The 15,125-nt window shown below is 46.9% G+C and overlaps 1 protein-coding gene across 1 annotated transcript in view; it reads right to left on the bottom strand.

The window, feature by feature from the left end:
• Positions 1-6,000: 6,000 nt before the first annotated feature.
• KCNJ4 (potassium inwardly rectifying channel subfamily J member 4) overlaps positions 6,001-15,125 on the bottom strand; it is a 208,699-nt gene continuing 199,574 nt past the window's right edge. The window contains exon 3 of the mRNA XM_085600075.1: positions 6,001-8,157. Coding sequence (XP_085456201.1) covers positions 6,867-8,157 — 1,291 coding nt within the window. The 3' untranslated portion in view covers positions 6,001-6,866. The remainder of the gene's footprint in view (positions 8,158-15,125) is intronic.

Here is a 15,125-nt window from a genome sequence, read left to right as displayed (position 1 = left end):
GGTTTAAACATTAGAATCTTCATTTCCATATATTAATTACCTTTATGTTTGTTTTTGCTTAAGTTGGCATTCGGGCCTACCAGGCCGCAGTACTTAAAATGGAGTTCGGAAGTGGCCACCGTCATTTGAGCGCGATGCCTACTGCGCCAACTCGGATGGCTCTGAAGATCTCCAGGCGACCTCTGAAACAAGACGTGTTCCTTGTCAAGGAAAGGAATGTGGAGGATTGCCAGGACTCAGCCAGTGTGAATGACTGAAAAGACAATAGAGACCTGTACCCAGAGGTCTACATGTTGTTACTTCAGAATTTTCGCCTGTGAACACGTGAAAAGAATACAATTCTGGGAGATGTCATACTCTGTCCCAAGGGAAGCAGGCGAACCTGGGACCGTCAAAACTTCTTGCAAATTCAGAGAATCTAGCCAATCAGAACACTTCTACTCTAAAAAATTGTTGCATATTGTTCTAGAAGTAAGGGGAAAAAGTGTATATAAAGGGAAGTTTAGAAGGGAAAAATAAAGGGTTTGTCCAAATTTCCGTTGGTGACTGTTGGTGTGGAGGATTGATTTGCTAGCGCGATAGGCTGGTCCCTTGGCCACGTGGGGACTGAGTCGTGCTGAGAGAGAGAACTTTCCCGGACTTATTTGGGTCTTAATTTGAGTTTAACTGGATGATTTCATCTGAAGGGATTTGTATTAAGCTGTGGGTTGACGGGTTCTTCTGGAAATGGTCGCCAATATTCAAATTTAGGTAAATATAATTGTTATGTCAATTTGTGTCCAAGATATTCATTAAAACTCTGATTTGATTGAATTTTGATTATGCTAATGAAAGCGGATTAATTAGATAAGCCAAGTATTGATTAACAAAATGAGTCTGTGATTCTTTAATAAGGTATTGATTAACCACATTGGTTCCGAAGCTTAAATGTGTTTTAGCTGGTTCTAAATCACCATCAACCAGTCCAACTAATTGGTCCATCGACCAAGTGGTGGAGTGCCTTGATGTTAAAGTTAGGATTCTGTAGGTACTGATGTAAATACTGTATATAATGCAAATAATTTTCCTCCGATAGGTAACAAGGTACCCCACATGTCCAGCGCCTCTTTCCTCCTGTGTGTAGATTTGAGTGAGACGTATGAGTGTTGGTGTTATGGGCCCCACCAATGAATGCGTGCGTGAATGAGTAAGGGTGATGATGGGTCTGTGACGCAGTGAGGATATGTAAATTTGCCCTTTCCGCTGGAGCATGAGCATGATACAAAAATATAACACAACTTAATGACACAAAGTGGGGTGGCAAAACACCCTGCATTTTGTGGGATTGTCCTGCAATTGTGGCTCCTGTTCCACTGCTTGCAGAGCGTGCCTGTGGGACACCCACTGTCTCACAGTTTGATTCCCTGCCACATTTATCTCTCTCTAAAGAAGACAACACCCTCTCTTTCAGCCCTTATGAGCTATAAAAGGTGCATGTCTGTGGCTGGGATAGAGGGGCTGCACCACAAAAGCTCCAGAAGCACGCTCACTATTGAGGTGCAAATACAGATGCCTGCTGAGAAACAGCCATGAATGTGTGACTGAAAACCATGCTGGGGACCTGTCCTGGGAGTAAGCCCCTGGTGTTTAATTCTTGCATTAGCCTGACTCAGAATGCTGACATATTGTCAGAACAGTGGCTACAGCCACAGGAAAAGTATGACTTGCCCAGGATCAAACAGTTTGTTGAAGTAGCGGACCCGAGAATGCAGCACACTACTACTTTCTACAAATTCTATAAATGTAGGGCTGTATTGCATTTTGGTAAATGTACTACGAGAGTGGGTACTTCTTCCCTTCCCCAGGTAATATCCAGTAATTTTTTTAAAACCACATCCTTCCTAGAAGCTTTTATATTGATTCTTAATAAATCCAATCTTGCCAAAAACGAAGCAGAGGAATACGTTCAAAAAGTGATCACCCAAAGGAACAGTTTGTCCAAATAGGAGGCCATGATTATATAGTAAGCTAGACCATAGCTATACTGACAGGGTAAATGAGCTACACTTTCCAGGGAAATGTCACAGTGCTGTGGGTCCTACCCAGTTTTAAAATCCAGTGTTTACTTCAAGTATATGTTGATGAAGTGGTAAAGCCACGGCTAGATGTCAAGTATTCCAGCTCCACGGCTAAAACATACGCACTGGACCAGGGCCTGCGTCTGTATGATGTTACTAGGCAGTAAGGGTGGTGTGTACTGATATTTATCATTGGTGTTTCAAAGCTTAAGGCTATTGCATGCCATCTGATACCAGAGTAGCTCATTTTCTAAATGTCTCGCAAAAGTTGCAATGGTGAGCAGTCAAGGCTTACTCTGGGAGGTGGTAAAGGGATTAACTCAATAAAATATGATGAGAAATCATACTCAATAAACTCAATCTGCAGCTTTGTGTCTTTTAAAATGGCCTAATTTAGAAGAGAGGGTTTAGAATTAACCCCCAAAAAGGCTCTCCGCGACTCATAGTCCTCCCGACCCCAACAAACGTCCTCTGATGCTCCGCGCCTGCAATGTGTCTTGCGAACTGATGATGGAAAGATGGCCACACTACCACAAACAACACGGACGATCCTTATCAATTTGGCCAGCACTAGATGATTTAAACCACAAAACGGATTACCGAAAAAAAAAGGTGCAATATTTTAAAAAACCACTAGGTGGCAGTATAGGAGCAGCACAGGCGGGAAAAGACAAAGCGAGAGCTTTCCTTCCCACGAAAAATGTCACTTAACCAAATAATTACACTGATTGTGGTGGGTGTTAGCACCGAAATAGCACAAGGTCCTAAAGGTCGTGTTGAGGTGCACTGACAGAGCTGTGCGTGGGCATCGAGTAATGGAATAGCCGGGGTGCTGCATTCCGGTTCCCTCTAGAGCTGGGTGTAGAAGATTGCAGTATTGGGATAGCAAGGGGGAGCTGCAGAACAGTAATGAGGTGCACTGACAAAGCTTTATGCAGACCCATGCCAGTACAGATTTTCCAAGGACCCAGCAAATAAGGAATGAGGGCCCCTAATTATCAAGAGTGTGCGTCGCGGTTGCAATGAAAACCCTAAAATGCGATTTATCAGGCCACGGAAGGTCACTTTGTGTGGCCCTGCGTTGCTTGATAAATCAGAAGTAACGCAAAGCAAATCACTGTATTTCGGTACTCTGCCCTGAGAAGATGTTTCGTGGGTGTTGCCACGCAACTCCCATGGATTTTTACTCATTCCCAGATTTACCATCTCTGGTTGTCCTGGGAATGCACTAAAAAGATACACCTTCTAAGGGGAGGAGTAACATGGAGAAAAATGTAATTTCTCCTTATTACTTCCTCTTTCTGCAGCACACATAGAAAGAGTAATATGCCTCTCATGATTGTTTTTGTGCAGGAAGGTGCCCATTGCTGCACAAAAACAATCCTGCATTCAACAAAGGCACCCTTACACCTTGCACGAACATCTCGAAGCATCTCTAAAATATGCTTCGAGATGTATTGGTAGAAGCACATGCGACTCACGGTGCTGGAACGGAAGGGCTACTGTAAACAACTGAGGTGCATTGACAGAGGTGTTAGTAGGACTTACATTTCACCAGACAGCAAAACTGCAGGTTGGGATCAAGGTCCACTGGGAGAATCGTGTATTGGCCAGAGCTGGACTAAGAGGGTTTTCTGCAATGCAGGAAGGTTGCATGTAATGACATTTTTCTCATTACTTATGACAATCCCAAAAAGAATGCATTTTTTAAAATGTTTGTCGTTTTTTTACATGCATACTTTATCTAACTGTGCCGTAGTAACCCTTTAATACCCCTTAACACTTCCCATCACTGAACGCTCAAAATGCCGAACTACCCCTTACTGCTACCATTCCCTGAATCTGAAAAACCCTTACTAACCCTTAATGCTACCATTCCATACAACCCTTTTCTGAACACTAAAAAATCCTTATTGCCCCTTAACTCTACCCTTTCCTGAACCCTATGAAACTCTTACTACCACTTAGTGCTACCCTTCCCTGAACCCTAAAAAAAGTATTACCCCTTAACGCTATCCTTTGATTAACCCTAAAAATCACTTACTACCCTTAACGCTACCCTTCCCGGATCATAAAATCCCTCACTACCCTTAATGGTACTCTTCCCTAAACCCTAAAACGTCGTATTATCCTTTAGTGCTACCCTTCCCTGAACCTAAAAAATACCTTACTACTTATTAACACTACCCTTCCCTGAATCTAAAAACTCCTTACTACCCTTTGACAACTGAACCCTAAAAATCCCAAACTACCCCTTAATGTAACCATCTCTGAGCCCTACAAAACCCTTACTATCCCTTACGGCTATCAATCCCCAAACTCTACCAACCCCTTAACAGTACCCTCCCCTTAATCCTATAAACCCCGGGCTAGTCCCTATCCCCTTCCCCGCCTCACAGTAACTGCTCCTCTGCACTTTAGCAGGCGGATGCTCCCCTGCCCCCTACATGAATACCGTAAATCTTAGGAGCTGTTCCTAAGCACCCTTAATGGAACACCAGCAGGCCGCCATGTCAGGGCTGAGGTACACTGCAAGAGCGGAACGTGTATCCCAGCAATGTGGGTGCTGCAGGTCGGGACTCGTGTTACGCATGCACACTCCCGCTGCCCCGTGTATGCCACCCAGCCACCCTTACATAACGCAGCAATCAATACTTGCGGCCTCCATTCCCCTGCCCTCCAGGCGTCAGTGATGACAGCCCTGATGCAGGGACATAGCTGGGCACGTGCAGGGAAAGTGAGGCGGGAGGAGGGGGAAGGAACAGGCTGGGGAGAAATTAGCGGCTGTGAGGGGCTCTGTTCTGGATTACCAAATAGGCAAAGTAGGCACCGGCCTATGGGCCCCAGCCGCCCTACTCATTTTAGGGGCCTTGTGACAACGGGTCAAAATAATATTGATTTGATCTCGAAAGAAAATTACAATCAAGCTGTCTTAAATTGTTTCCAAAAGATAGATAAAATGAATCAACTCAAAGAAACGAAAACTTTACATTAAAGACTCGATAGAGAAAATACTGCATTAATGTAATGTACCCAGTACCAACTTAAAATAAACAAACCAAGGACAATGCATCAGATTCAGGTAACAGTTTGGCTCATAAAAGCTCATCTTCTGGCAGCTGTTCGTGTGTAAAAAAAATCCGGGGCAAACTACGTACGTGTAATGCACAGTAGTGATGGTGACATCTCTATCTAGCAGCCTACTTATTTGGAGATAATTTGCGGGGGGAGGGAGGGGGCGAGATTCCAACTGCCAGGGGCCTCCACAAGGTTTCATCCGGCACTGGAGGTACTGCGTTTACAGGCTCGGAGCGTGTGAAGGTCGTGCGGGTGTGAGGGTGAGGTTACCGTGAGGGGTTGAAGATGCAGCCTCTCTAGAAGTGAGGGGCAGCGGAGGTCTGAGGACTCAGGCAGTTAGGGGCAGGGTAGTGATGGTTAAGGTTACACCGTGGGGTACTGAGATTAGAGTCTGTGAAGGCCTGAGATTAGGTAAAGTGTTGGACTGAGATTAGGATATGTGAAGTTCCGGGGTGAGGGACTATGAAGGATTAAGTAGAGAGGTTGTAGAGAGTTCAGGAGAGGACCCTGGAAGGTTGGGGGTTTGAAGTTCGCATATCTGATGAACTGAGGTTAGGGAGACGAATTGGGATTTGGGATTTTGTGGAACTGCATGGGATTAAAAAATTAGAAGAGTGGGGGTAGAAGGTGGGGTGGGTGAAGCCAATATGTTAACGGCTGAGTTTAGGGCTGATAAAGGGTTGGGGTAAAGGCATATGAGGACAGCTTTTGGGAATTAAGAACTATTATCAATACATGATCTGCGTTTGTTTCGACAGAGACTGAAAGCATGCCCCATCACCCTCACACGGAAGTAGATGTAATTTTATTTAGTGGTCCTTGCACGGCTATGTACAATATATCATATACAATCAGGCAACGGGAACATGGCTGCTTGCGCCCTCTTTCTCAACCCACCCTGTGGCCCTTTCGCCCACCAGGCTCCTCCTGGTCCTCTTCCTCTTTCGACTGATCTTCGTTTAGAGGCCGTCTATTCTGCATTGGTTGTAGATAGGAGGGCCTGGGTGGAAGTATTGGGGTTCCCGCCTTGAAAGTGTGTGTTGGAGGTCCTTCAACCACAGATATTTGCAGGGCAAACAGGAAGATCCAACCTAGAAATTGCTTTGACTCGCCATCTTTTCGGCCTGAGTAACTGGTTACCCCCCAAAGAGAAATTGGGAGACCTTGCAAAATGGCGACAGGTAACTAGAAATAGATTCCAAATTGGCGGTTGGACCCGTGGCAGTGTCAGCCACATGCTAAATGTAGGTCTGAAATGTGACTGGCCCAACACTCAGCCCTTCTTACGGTTTGGAGGCTCTGGCCACATTGGCAACTTTGCCAAACCCGTTCAGCCAGTTCGCCTCCCTGAGCTGCGCGAGTATTCCGTTGCCACCATTTCTTTCTATGCCACCTTCCCAGAAGCAGACATTCATCTCCTGTAGTTATTCAGTCTCAAAAATAAAGTGCAAATTTGACCTAGAATCCCCCACTATCACTATCCCGCCTTCTTCTGTCTTGTAGGGCTATAGGCGCTAAAATTGGAAGCAGGCATAGCGATATCCCCAAGATTGAGGGTGACCCAGTGCAAAATTATCCCAGATTCAGAAATGGACTATTTCTGAAATCCAGGCTGAACGCATGTGCAAAGTATACAGATGGCGCACCCACCACCATTTTTCAAAAGGGTTCAGGTCAGGTTCTGGGAACATACTTGGTCCCCTCAAACTTTCTGTTAAGGTGAAAGTCTTTCTAAATGGCTGATTCTCGTCGGTAGGAGATGTTGTCCAACGGGATGGATACTTGTAGTCGGTCTAGTTCCATGTGGCTGCCAAGCTCTAGGGCCCGCCTCAGATCATCATTCTGGGAGGTAGCTGCCCCAGCCTCCTCCTCTTCTTCTTCCTCATCCTGGCTCAGGAGTGCCAGCTCGTTCTCATAGCAGAAGGCGCTGGGTGAGGGCAGGACAGCGATCTTGCTTTCCTGTAGCTCACGAGCACTGCATACCGGCGTGTTTGGCACCTCATATGTCTTGTGGAAGCGTGAGTAGTCTACCTTGTAGTGATTCTTCTCCTCAAAGACCACAGGTTCAAAGCGGTGTCCCCACCGGATCTCGCTGGCTAGGTAAGAACTACGGGCCTGTGTGGTCATGGCAGTGGCTTCTACCATGCCCTCCAATATGACCACAATCTCAAAGTCCTGGCCCTGCAGGGCGTCACGGCTTACACTGTAAAGGGGGCTCTCCTCGTCGATCTCATGAACAATGACAATGGGTGAGACTAAGAAGATGCGGTCAAGGCCAATGTCATAGCCCACGTTGAGGTCCCGCTGGTCCACCGGTAGGTACTCACCCTCAGCAGTTACATGCGGGCGGATGAGCTGGGCACGCACATGAGCCTCCACAATGTGGCTCTTGCGCAGATTGCCCACCCGCCACATCAGGCAAAGTTTGCCATCACGCATGGCCACCACAGCATGGTGGCTGAAGAGCAGTGTCTGAGCCCGCTTCTTGGGCCGTGCCATCTTGGCCATGATGGTACCAATCATGAATGAGTCAATGACACAGCCCAGGATGGACTGGGCGATTACGGCCAGGATTGAGAGGGGGCACTCCTCTGTCACATAACGGAAGCCATAACCTATGGTGGTCTGGGTCTCCACTGAAAAGAGGAAGGCCTCCACAAAGCTGTTGACGTGCATGACACAAGGCTTGGGTAAGCCGCCTCCTACAGCCATATCGCCATGTAGGAAGGCGATGCACCAGAAGAGGAAGCCGAAGAAGAGCCAGGAGGCCAAGAAGGCGGCAGAGAAGAGAAGCAGCATGTAGCGCCAGCGCGTGTCCACACACGTGGTGAAGATGTCAGCTATGTACCGCTGGGACTTGTTGCTCAAGTTTGCAAAGTAGACGTTGCACTGGCCGTTCTTCTTGACAAAGCGGTTACGCCGAGAGCGGCGGCCAGAAGAAAGCGGGTGTCCGTTCCAGTAGCCGTTAGTGTCTAAGGTGGAGATCTGCAGGCCTTGCTCATCTGTCGAAACAATGCTGTACCTGGAGGAGGGGTGACAGAAAGAGAGAGAGAGAAAGATGGTCAAGAGTGGGATGGATAACAAGCACCACAGGGGGATACAGACCTAGGGCATATGGAACACTTCTGGGGGTTAAGGAGAAAACTCACACTGAGGTAACTGCTCCGGGGATCCTACACTGATAGGGCACAGCTGGAGAGACCTCATACAGGCAGAACACTGCTTCAGGAAGCTCACAATGACAGATCACAGCTAAGATTAAACTCACACTGTTGGCACTCCTGGAGCGAGCTTACAGTGAAAAGAGAAAGCACTGGCATATCTAGAGGGAGAGATAGATGGGACTCATGCCCCACCACCTTTTGCCCTAACACCCCTCCTTGTGCCCCACCATCAAAGCTGCTGAATGTATCTGGAGGCAACAGACTCCACACCTTGCCAGTCACATTAATTTATCCAACTACTTTTCATTGCAAAGAAGTGCTATGTGCATAAAACATGTGCATCCGACTTTGTATGTATGTGTGTATATATAGCTATATCTAAATATATATACATATATAGATATATACATACAACGTCAGAAATAAACATTTTAAGCAAGCATGTACATATATATGTGTGTGATATATATAAATATGTTTATATGCTATGCTATATATATCGTATAGGATGCCACACTGCAGAAGCCCTACAGCACTGACAGGGCACTGCTATAGGAAGCTCCTGCTGGGGCCATATTGCCCCGACGAGGCACTGCTAAAGGAAGCTCGTGCTGTTAGAGGCCGGTAGCACTGACATGGAATTACTGGAGGAAGCTTTCACTGCTAGAAGAGCCCGCACTACCACTGGTTAGGAAAAAACTCGTGCAGAACGTGAGTCTTATAGCAATTGCAGTGCACTGCTCAGAGGAAGATCAAACTTCTGGAAGAAATCACGTGGATTGAAGAAAGTTCCCATATGGCTCTGTCGAAGTACAACCAAGCCATGAGCACTCACACTCAAAGGGCACTGCAGGAAAAACTTAACACTGCCGGGGCACAGCTACAGGATGGAACTCACAGTGACAAGGCACTGCTGTGGGAAATCACACTGAGAGAGCACTGCAGGAGGAAATGAACACATCCAAGAAAATGGGGGAGGAGGTGAACACCGGTAGGGCACTGCTGGAGAAGATCACAAGGGCTTGGGGAAGCTCACACTGAGGACATTCTGTACAAAACGTACATTTAGGGCAATGCTGGAGGAAGTTCACAGTGACACAATGCCAGAATCTTCACTAACAGCACTGCAGGAGAAGGTTCTGATTGGCAGACCACTGCAGGAGAAGGTTCTGATTGGCAGAACACTGCATGATAAGGTTCTGATTGGCAGAGCACTGCAGGAGAAGGTTCTGATTGGCAGAACACTGCATGAGAAGGTTCTGATTGGCAACACGCTACTGGAGGAAGCTCACACTGACAGGCAACAGCTGTGGTAAGCTCACACTGAAAGGACAGAGCTGAAATAGAGCTCTCCCTGACAGGGCACTTCTGATAGGGAGATCACACTAATAGAGCATTGCTGGCATGGATCGTTCACAGAGAAAGCACTGTAGGAGGAACTTACAGTGATAAAATACTACTGCCGGGAAGATCAGACTTACAGGAAAGAGTTAGATCAGGCTCACACTGGTGAAGCATGTCAGTCAGGAAGGTCAAACGGATGTGCTGAAGGGAGTAAGCATAAACTGACGGCACTGCTAGAGGAAGCTCACACTTACAGGCAACAGCTGTGGTAAGCTCACACTGAAAGGACAGAGCTGAAATAGAGCTCTCCCTGACAGGGCACTTCTGATAGGGAGATCACACTAATAGAGCATTGCTGGCATGGATCGTTCACAGAGAAAGCACTGTAGGAGGAACTTACAGTGATAAAATACTACTGCCGGGAAGATCAGACTTACAGGAAAGAGTTAGATCAGGCTCACACTGGTGAAGCATGTCAGTCAGGAAGGTCAAACGGATGTGCTGAAGGGAGTAAGCATAAACTGACGGCACTGCTAGAGGAAGCTCACACTGACAGGCAACAGCTGTGGTAAGCTCACACTGAAAGGACAGAGCTGAAATAGAGCTCTCCCTGACAGGGCACTTCTGATAGGGAGATCACACTAATAGAGCATTGCTGGCATGGATCGTTCACAGAGAAAGCACTGTAGGAGGAACTTACAGTGATAAAATACTACTGCCGGGAAGATCAGACTTACAGGAAAGAGTTAGATCAGGCTCACACTGGTGAAGCATGTCAGTCAGGAAGGTCAAACGGATGTGCTGAAGGGAGTAAGCATAAACTGACGGCACTGCTAGAGGAAGCTCACACTGACAGGCAACAGCTGTGGTAAGCTCACACTGAAAGGACAGAGCTGAAATAGAGCTCTCCCTGACAGGGCACTTCTGATAGGGAGATCACACTAATAGAGCATTGCTGGCATGGATCGTTCACAGAGAAAGCACTGTAGGAGGAACTTACAGTGATAAAATACTACTGCCGGGAAGATCAGACTTACAGGAAAGAGTTAGATCAGGCTCACACTGGTGAAGCATGTCAGTCAGGAAGGTCAAACGGATGTGCTGAAGGGAGTAAGCATAAACTGACGGCACTGCTAGAGGAAGCTCACACTGACAGGCAACAGCTGTGGTAAGCTCACACTGAAAGGACAGAGCTGAAATAGAGCTCTCCCTGACAGGGCACTTCTGATAGGGAGATCACACTAATAGAGCATTGCTGGCATGGATCGTTCACAGAGAAAGCACTGTAGGAGGAACTTACAGTGATAAAATACTACTGCCGGGAAGATCAGACTTACAGGAAAGAGTTAGATCAGGCTCACACTGGTGAAGCATGTCAGTCAGGAAGGTCAAACGGATGTGCTGAAGGGAGTAAGCATAAACTGACGGCACTGCTAGAGGAAGCTCACACTGACAGGCAACAGCTGTGGTAAGCTCACACTGAAAGGACAGAGCTGAAATAGAGCTCTCCCTGACAGGGCACTTCTGATAGGGAGATCACACTAATAGAGCATTGCTGGCATGGATCGTTCACAGAGAAAGCACTGTAGGAGGAACTTACAGTGATAAAATACTACTGCCGGGAAGATCAGACTTACAGGAAAGAGTTAGATCAGGCTCACACTGGTGAAGCATGTCAGTCAGGAAGGTCAAACGGATGTGCTGAAGGGAGTAAGCATAAACTGACGGCACTGCTAGAGGAAGCTCACACTGATTTACTGCTGAGGGCACAGTTGGGGAGCCTTACACTAGTCCACTCCTGAAGGAAGCTCACGGTGAGGTCACAGGGAAGAGGAAGCTCACACTGAAGGGAATTTGGGAAAGAAGCTAATTCTCAGCCACTTACAGAAGCTCTCACTGCCATGGCACTGCTAGAGATAACTCACTTTGAGGTCACTGTTGGGGAAGCCCACACAGAGGACACTGCTGGAGGAAGCTTACGCTCAGGGCACTGTTGGGAGAAGCTCACACTTAAAGCACTCCTGGAGGGATCTTACAATGGCATGGCACTGCTCTGGGAGGTCACACTGGCAGGACACAGCAAGGGAAGCTCAAACCGACAGCAGCGCTAGAGGAATCTATCACTAACAATGCACAGGGGGAAAGAGATCAGACTGACCGTGCAGGACTACAGGAAGTTCACACTGATATAGCACAGTTGACATGAATCCCATACTGATGGCACTGATGGTGTGAACTTGCGCTAAAAAGTGACAGGTGGGCAGAGCTTTGATTCAAAGGGAGCTCAAAGGGAACTTACACCTAGCGGGCACTGCTGGAAGAAGCTCAACATGCTGCTGAGATCTCACCCTGCTGGAGGAAACTTACGCTGCAGGGGATCCCTGGCACTTTACGGCTACTGCGGAAAAATTTCACTGCTGGTAGAGGCTCTCACTGTCAGGTCTCGGAGAACTGACGGGCGCTGCTAAGGAAAGGATTCAGCACTGGAGAGTTACAGCAATGGTTGGGCACTATTTAAAGGAAGTTCACTTTGCTGGCGGAAAAAAACTGTCTCTCTTGGGTGAATGCCAAACCAAGAGCACTCACAGAGGCAGAGGTGGGTACAAGGCATGGGCCTATTAGGCCACTGCCCAGGGCACTGCATCAGGCACTACAAGGTGGGGGTGGGCAGGGAATTGCCGCAGCTTTATAATTTAATTGTGATCCGCAGAACAACGGGATAGGAGACATACAAATATTATTGCACTGACATTTTCAACAGAGAGGATGTGGCTTAATGGCTAGCGTGGTCGACTTTGAAGCTGGGGAACCAGGTTCAAGTCTGGATGGAGACTCGAACAACCTGTGATTCTGGGCAAAACCTTTAATCTTCCTGTGCCTAAAAATGAAAGTGTCAGTCTGTAACGCAACTGGTGCTTATGTAGAGCGCTCCTATACCTTAGGGTCGAGTCCGCGCTATATAAAACTGCAACAATAACAAAAAAATAAGGCAAGCATAAGGTCAGGGAAAAGGGACTGCACTGGAAGAGGGACTAAGTGCCAGGCAGTGATTGTAAATATAGATAGCCTGTCTTGGAAGTGCTAGTTCTATCATTTGGCATGACCCCTGGCTTTGTTTAATTTCAGACGCTGCTAAGGTAAGTCAGCAGACTGGCTCAGGGCATTGCATCAGTGGGTGCTGTGTTTTGGGCAGAGTATGTCTTGGTTGGGGTATTGGTGCAGGAGGTTCAGTGACACCAGGGCCCAGTGGGCGGAGGCCTTTTTACCTCAATTATGGCTGCCTTTTACTATGCAAGCAGGGAACCTTGCGGAAAACAGCCTTTACTAAGCAACCATTACAACGCATGCCATTACATCGCATAGCGTTGCAACGAAAAAGGTGTGCAGCAGTGGGTAGAAGGTGTTGGATTTAACTCCAACACCTTCCCTACTGTTGCACACACTGGGGTTGGAATAGAAAATTAATCTATTCTACCTTTCAATGCTCCCCCAACTGAAAGTCTATGTAAAAGTTGGCGTTGCAACGGCATGTGATGTAATGGCATGCGTTAGTAACTTCACATATTCAGCCTTGCATTTTCCTTCCGGGCTTTAAGGCCAGTGACACCATGGCTACACCACAAGTCTTATTACAGCTGGAAATGGGCTGCAAAGGTCCACTTCAATGAATATGCAGCAATAACTGCATCTGATGCCTTCCAACCCAGGGGAGAAAGACGCCATCCACAAACCAGAAAAGCAACAACTAAGGCAGAAAGGCCCCGCGATCCTAGACCAGGGTAGCATTATGCACCTCCACTTGTTCATATCCACTCATTCCGCAAATGCGCTGTTATAATTCCTCACCCGGCTTCATATATGTGTTCAGTTTAAATGATGCAAATCCCAATAATGTTACCTTACTGGTGAAAATGATGCCAGATGCCCTGTAATGATAACCCCTCTGGACTTTTGTAACTTAAAATACACTCCTTCTTTGTGGCTCGCAACAGGTTTTTGTTCGGAGGTAGTGAAGCAAAACTGATGGTGCATACTGCATTGGATTGTTACAGATTAGTTATTCTGAAAGTAAACAGAAAGAGTACAAGCTGTGCACAACAAACAATGCGCTCTGATGAAACGTGTATTGTAAACATTCGCCAGAAGAGTTGCAGGATCTGCCGGCCTTGATTCCTTTTTATTAGGTCTCGCTGGCATTGCAGCGCGAAGCGCTGCCGCCAACGAGTACTATTGTTGCCTAGTTGCCTTCCAAGGGAGACAGACCGGGGCACGCACAGCGATCGGGGTCTGTGGACGCGCAGACGCACACACAGACACCCGCGCGCGCACACACCCCGCCGCTGCCGACCCCGGCTGCCTAACGCGCGCGCACACACCTCGTTGCTGACTTGCTCCACGGAGACGGCTTGTTACAGGGGCGGCTGCTCCGTCTCCCTGAAAATTAGTGTCATTTGAATCCGGTGAAGAAATCTATGAAGGCATAATAAAAATCAGATGCTGAGCATGCTAAAAAACCACTCGGTGGCACTGTTTGTCTAGGATTTACCAACTAATGTTTTGATATTTCTCACCTTACTTGATCGTGGATTTCTGTTGACCTGCACTTCGACCACTTCGTAGCAGAACAGCGTGTGTCTGTCTGCTCGGTTCGATGACAAGGGGCCAGTGATTAATTGGGTATACTTAAGGGCTATTTTCCCGCCAGAACCACACTGAATTTTCCAACCAGACCTGACTATAGATTTACATATGATGATGAAACTCGGTGCGCTTGCATCAATAGTGGAAATAAACAACAGAGCAGTGGTATGGTGGCATACAGATAGCGAGTCTATTTATACTTAGCAAACTTAATTAGTGAAGTGTATTTGGATGGGGTGTGTGTCAAGTGGTGCAGGAGTTATGATACAGAGGAGAGAAACGCCTATCGCTAGGGCCTGAGAGCGTGTATGTGACGCATACTGAATACTATCCCCCCATCTTTTTTGTAGATGTCCCTACACTCCTAGGTCCTAAAGAGACTCTACATTGCACAAAGGGTCGAAACGCCGTTGACTGTTTACAACAAGCATTTGCAATGCAATAGGTCTCGCATTTATAAGAGTTTGAGCTATTGGCATTGTAAATGACAATGCTTTTTATTTAAGTTTGTTTTTTAAAAAACAGAAATAAAAGGCACTGTCATTTACAATGCTAATAGCTCAAACTCTCGCAAATGCGAGACCTATTGCATTGCAAATGCTTGTTTAATAATTTGTTATATAGTTGTGTAGCGCTTGCACTAAGGCACTGTAGCTTGTGAGCGCTAGGGACAGAGGGTGGAACAGTAACAATAGGTAATAAAGCAGCACTTATAATATTTTACTGATATTCGTATTAGGGAAGTTACTTCTTGTAAAGTTGTTTCCTTAGCGTCAACGATAAGGAGCAGTGGAGAGATGTACTATGCGGTGATGTCGCTTACCGTAATATCACTTCCTGC

This window comes from Triturus cristatus, chromosome 4_2 (assembly GCF_964204655.1).
Source record: "Triturus cristatus chromosome 4_2, aTriCri1.1, whole genome shotgun sequence".
Classification (NCBI taxonomy): Eukaryota; Metazoa; Chordata; class Amphibia; order Caudata; family Salamandridae; genus Triturus; species Triturus cristatus.
This window is presented reverse-complemented; position numbering and strand designations above follow the sequence as displayed.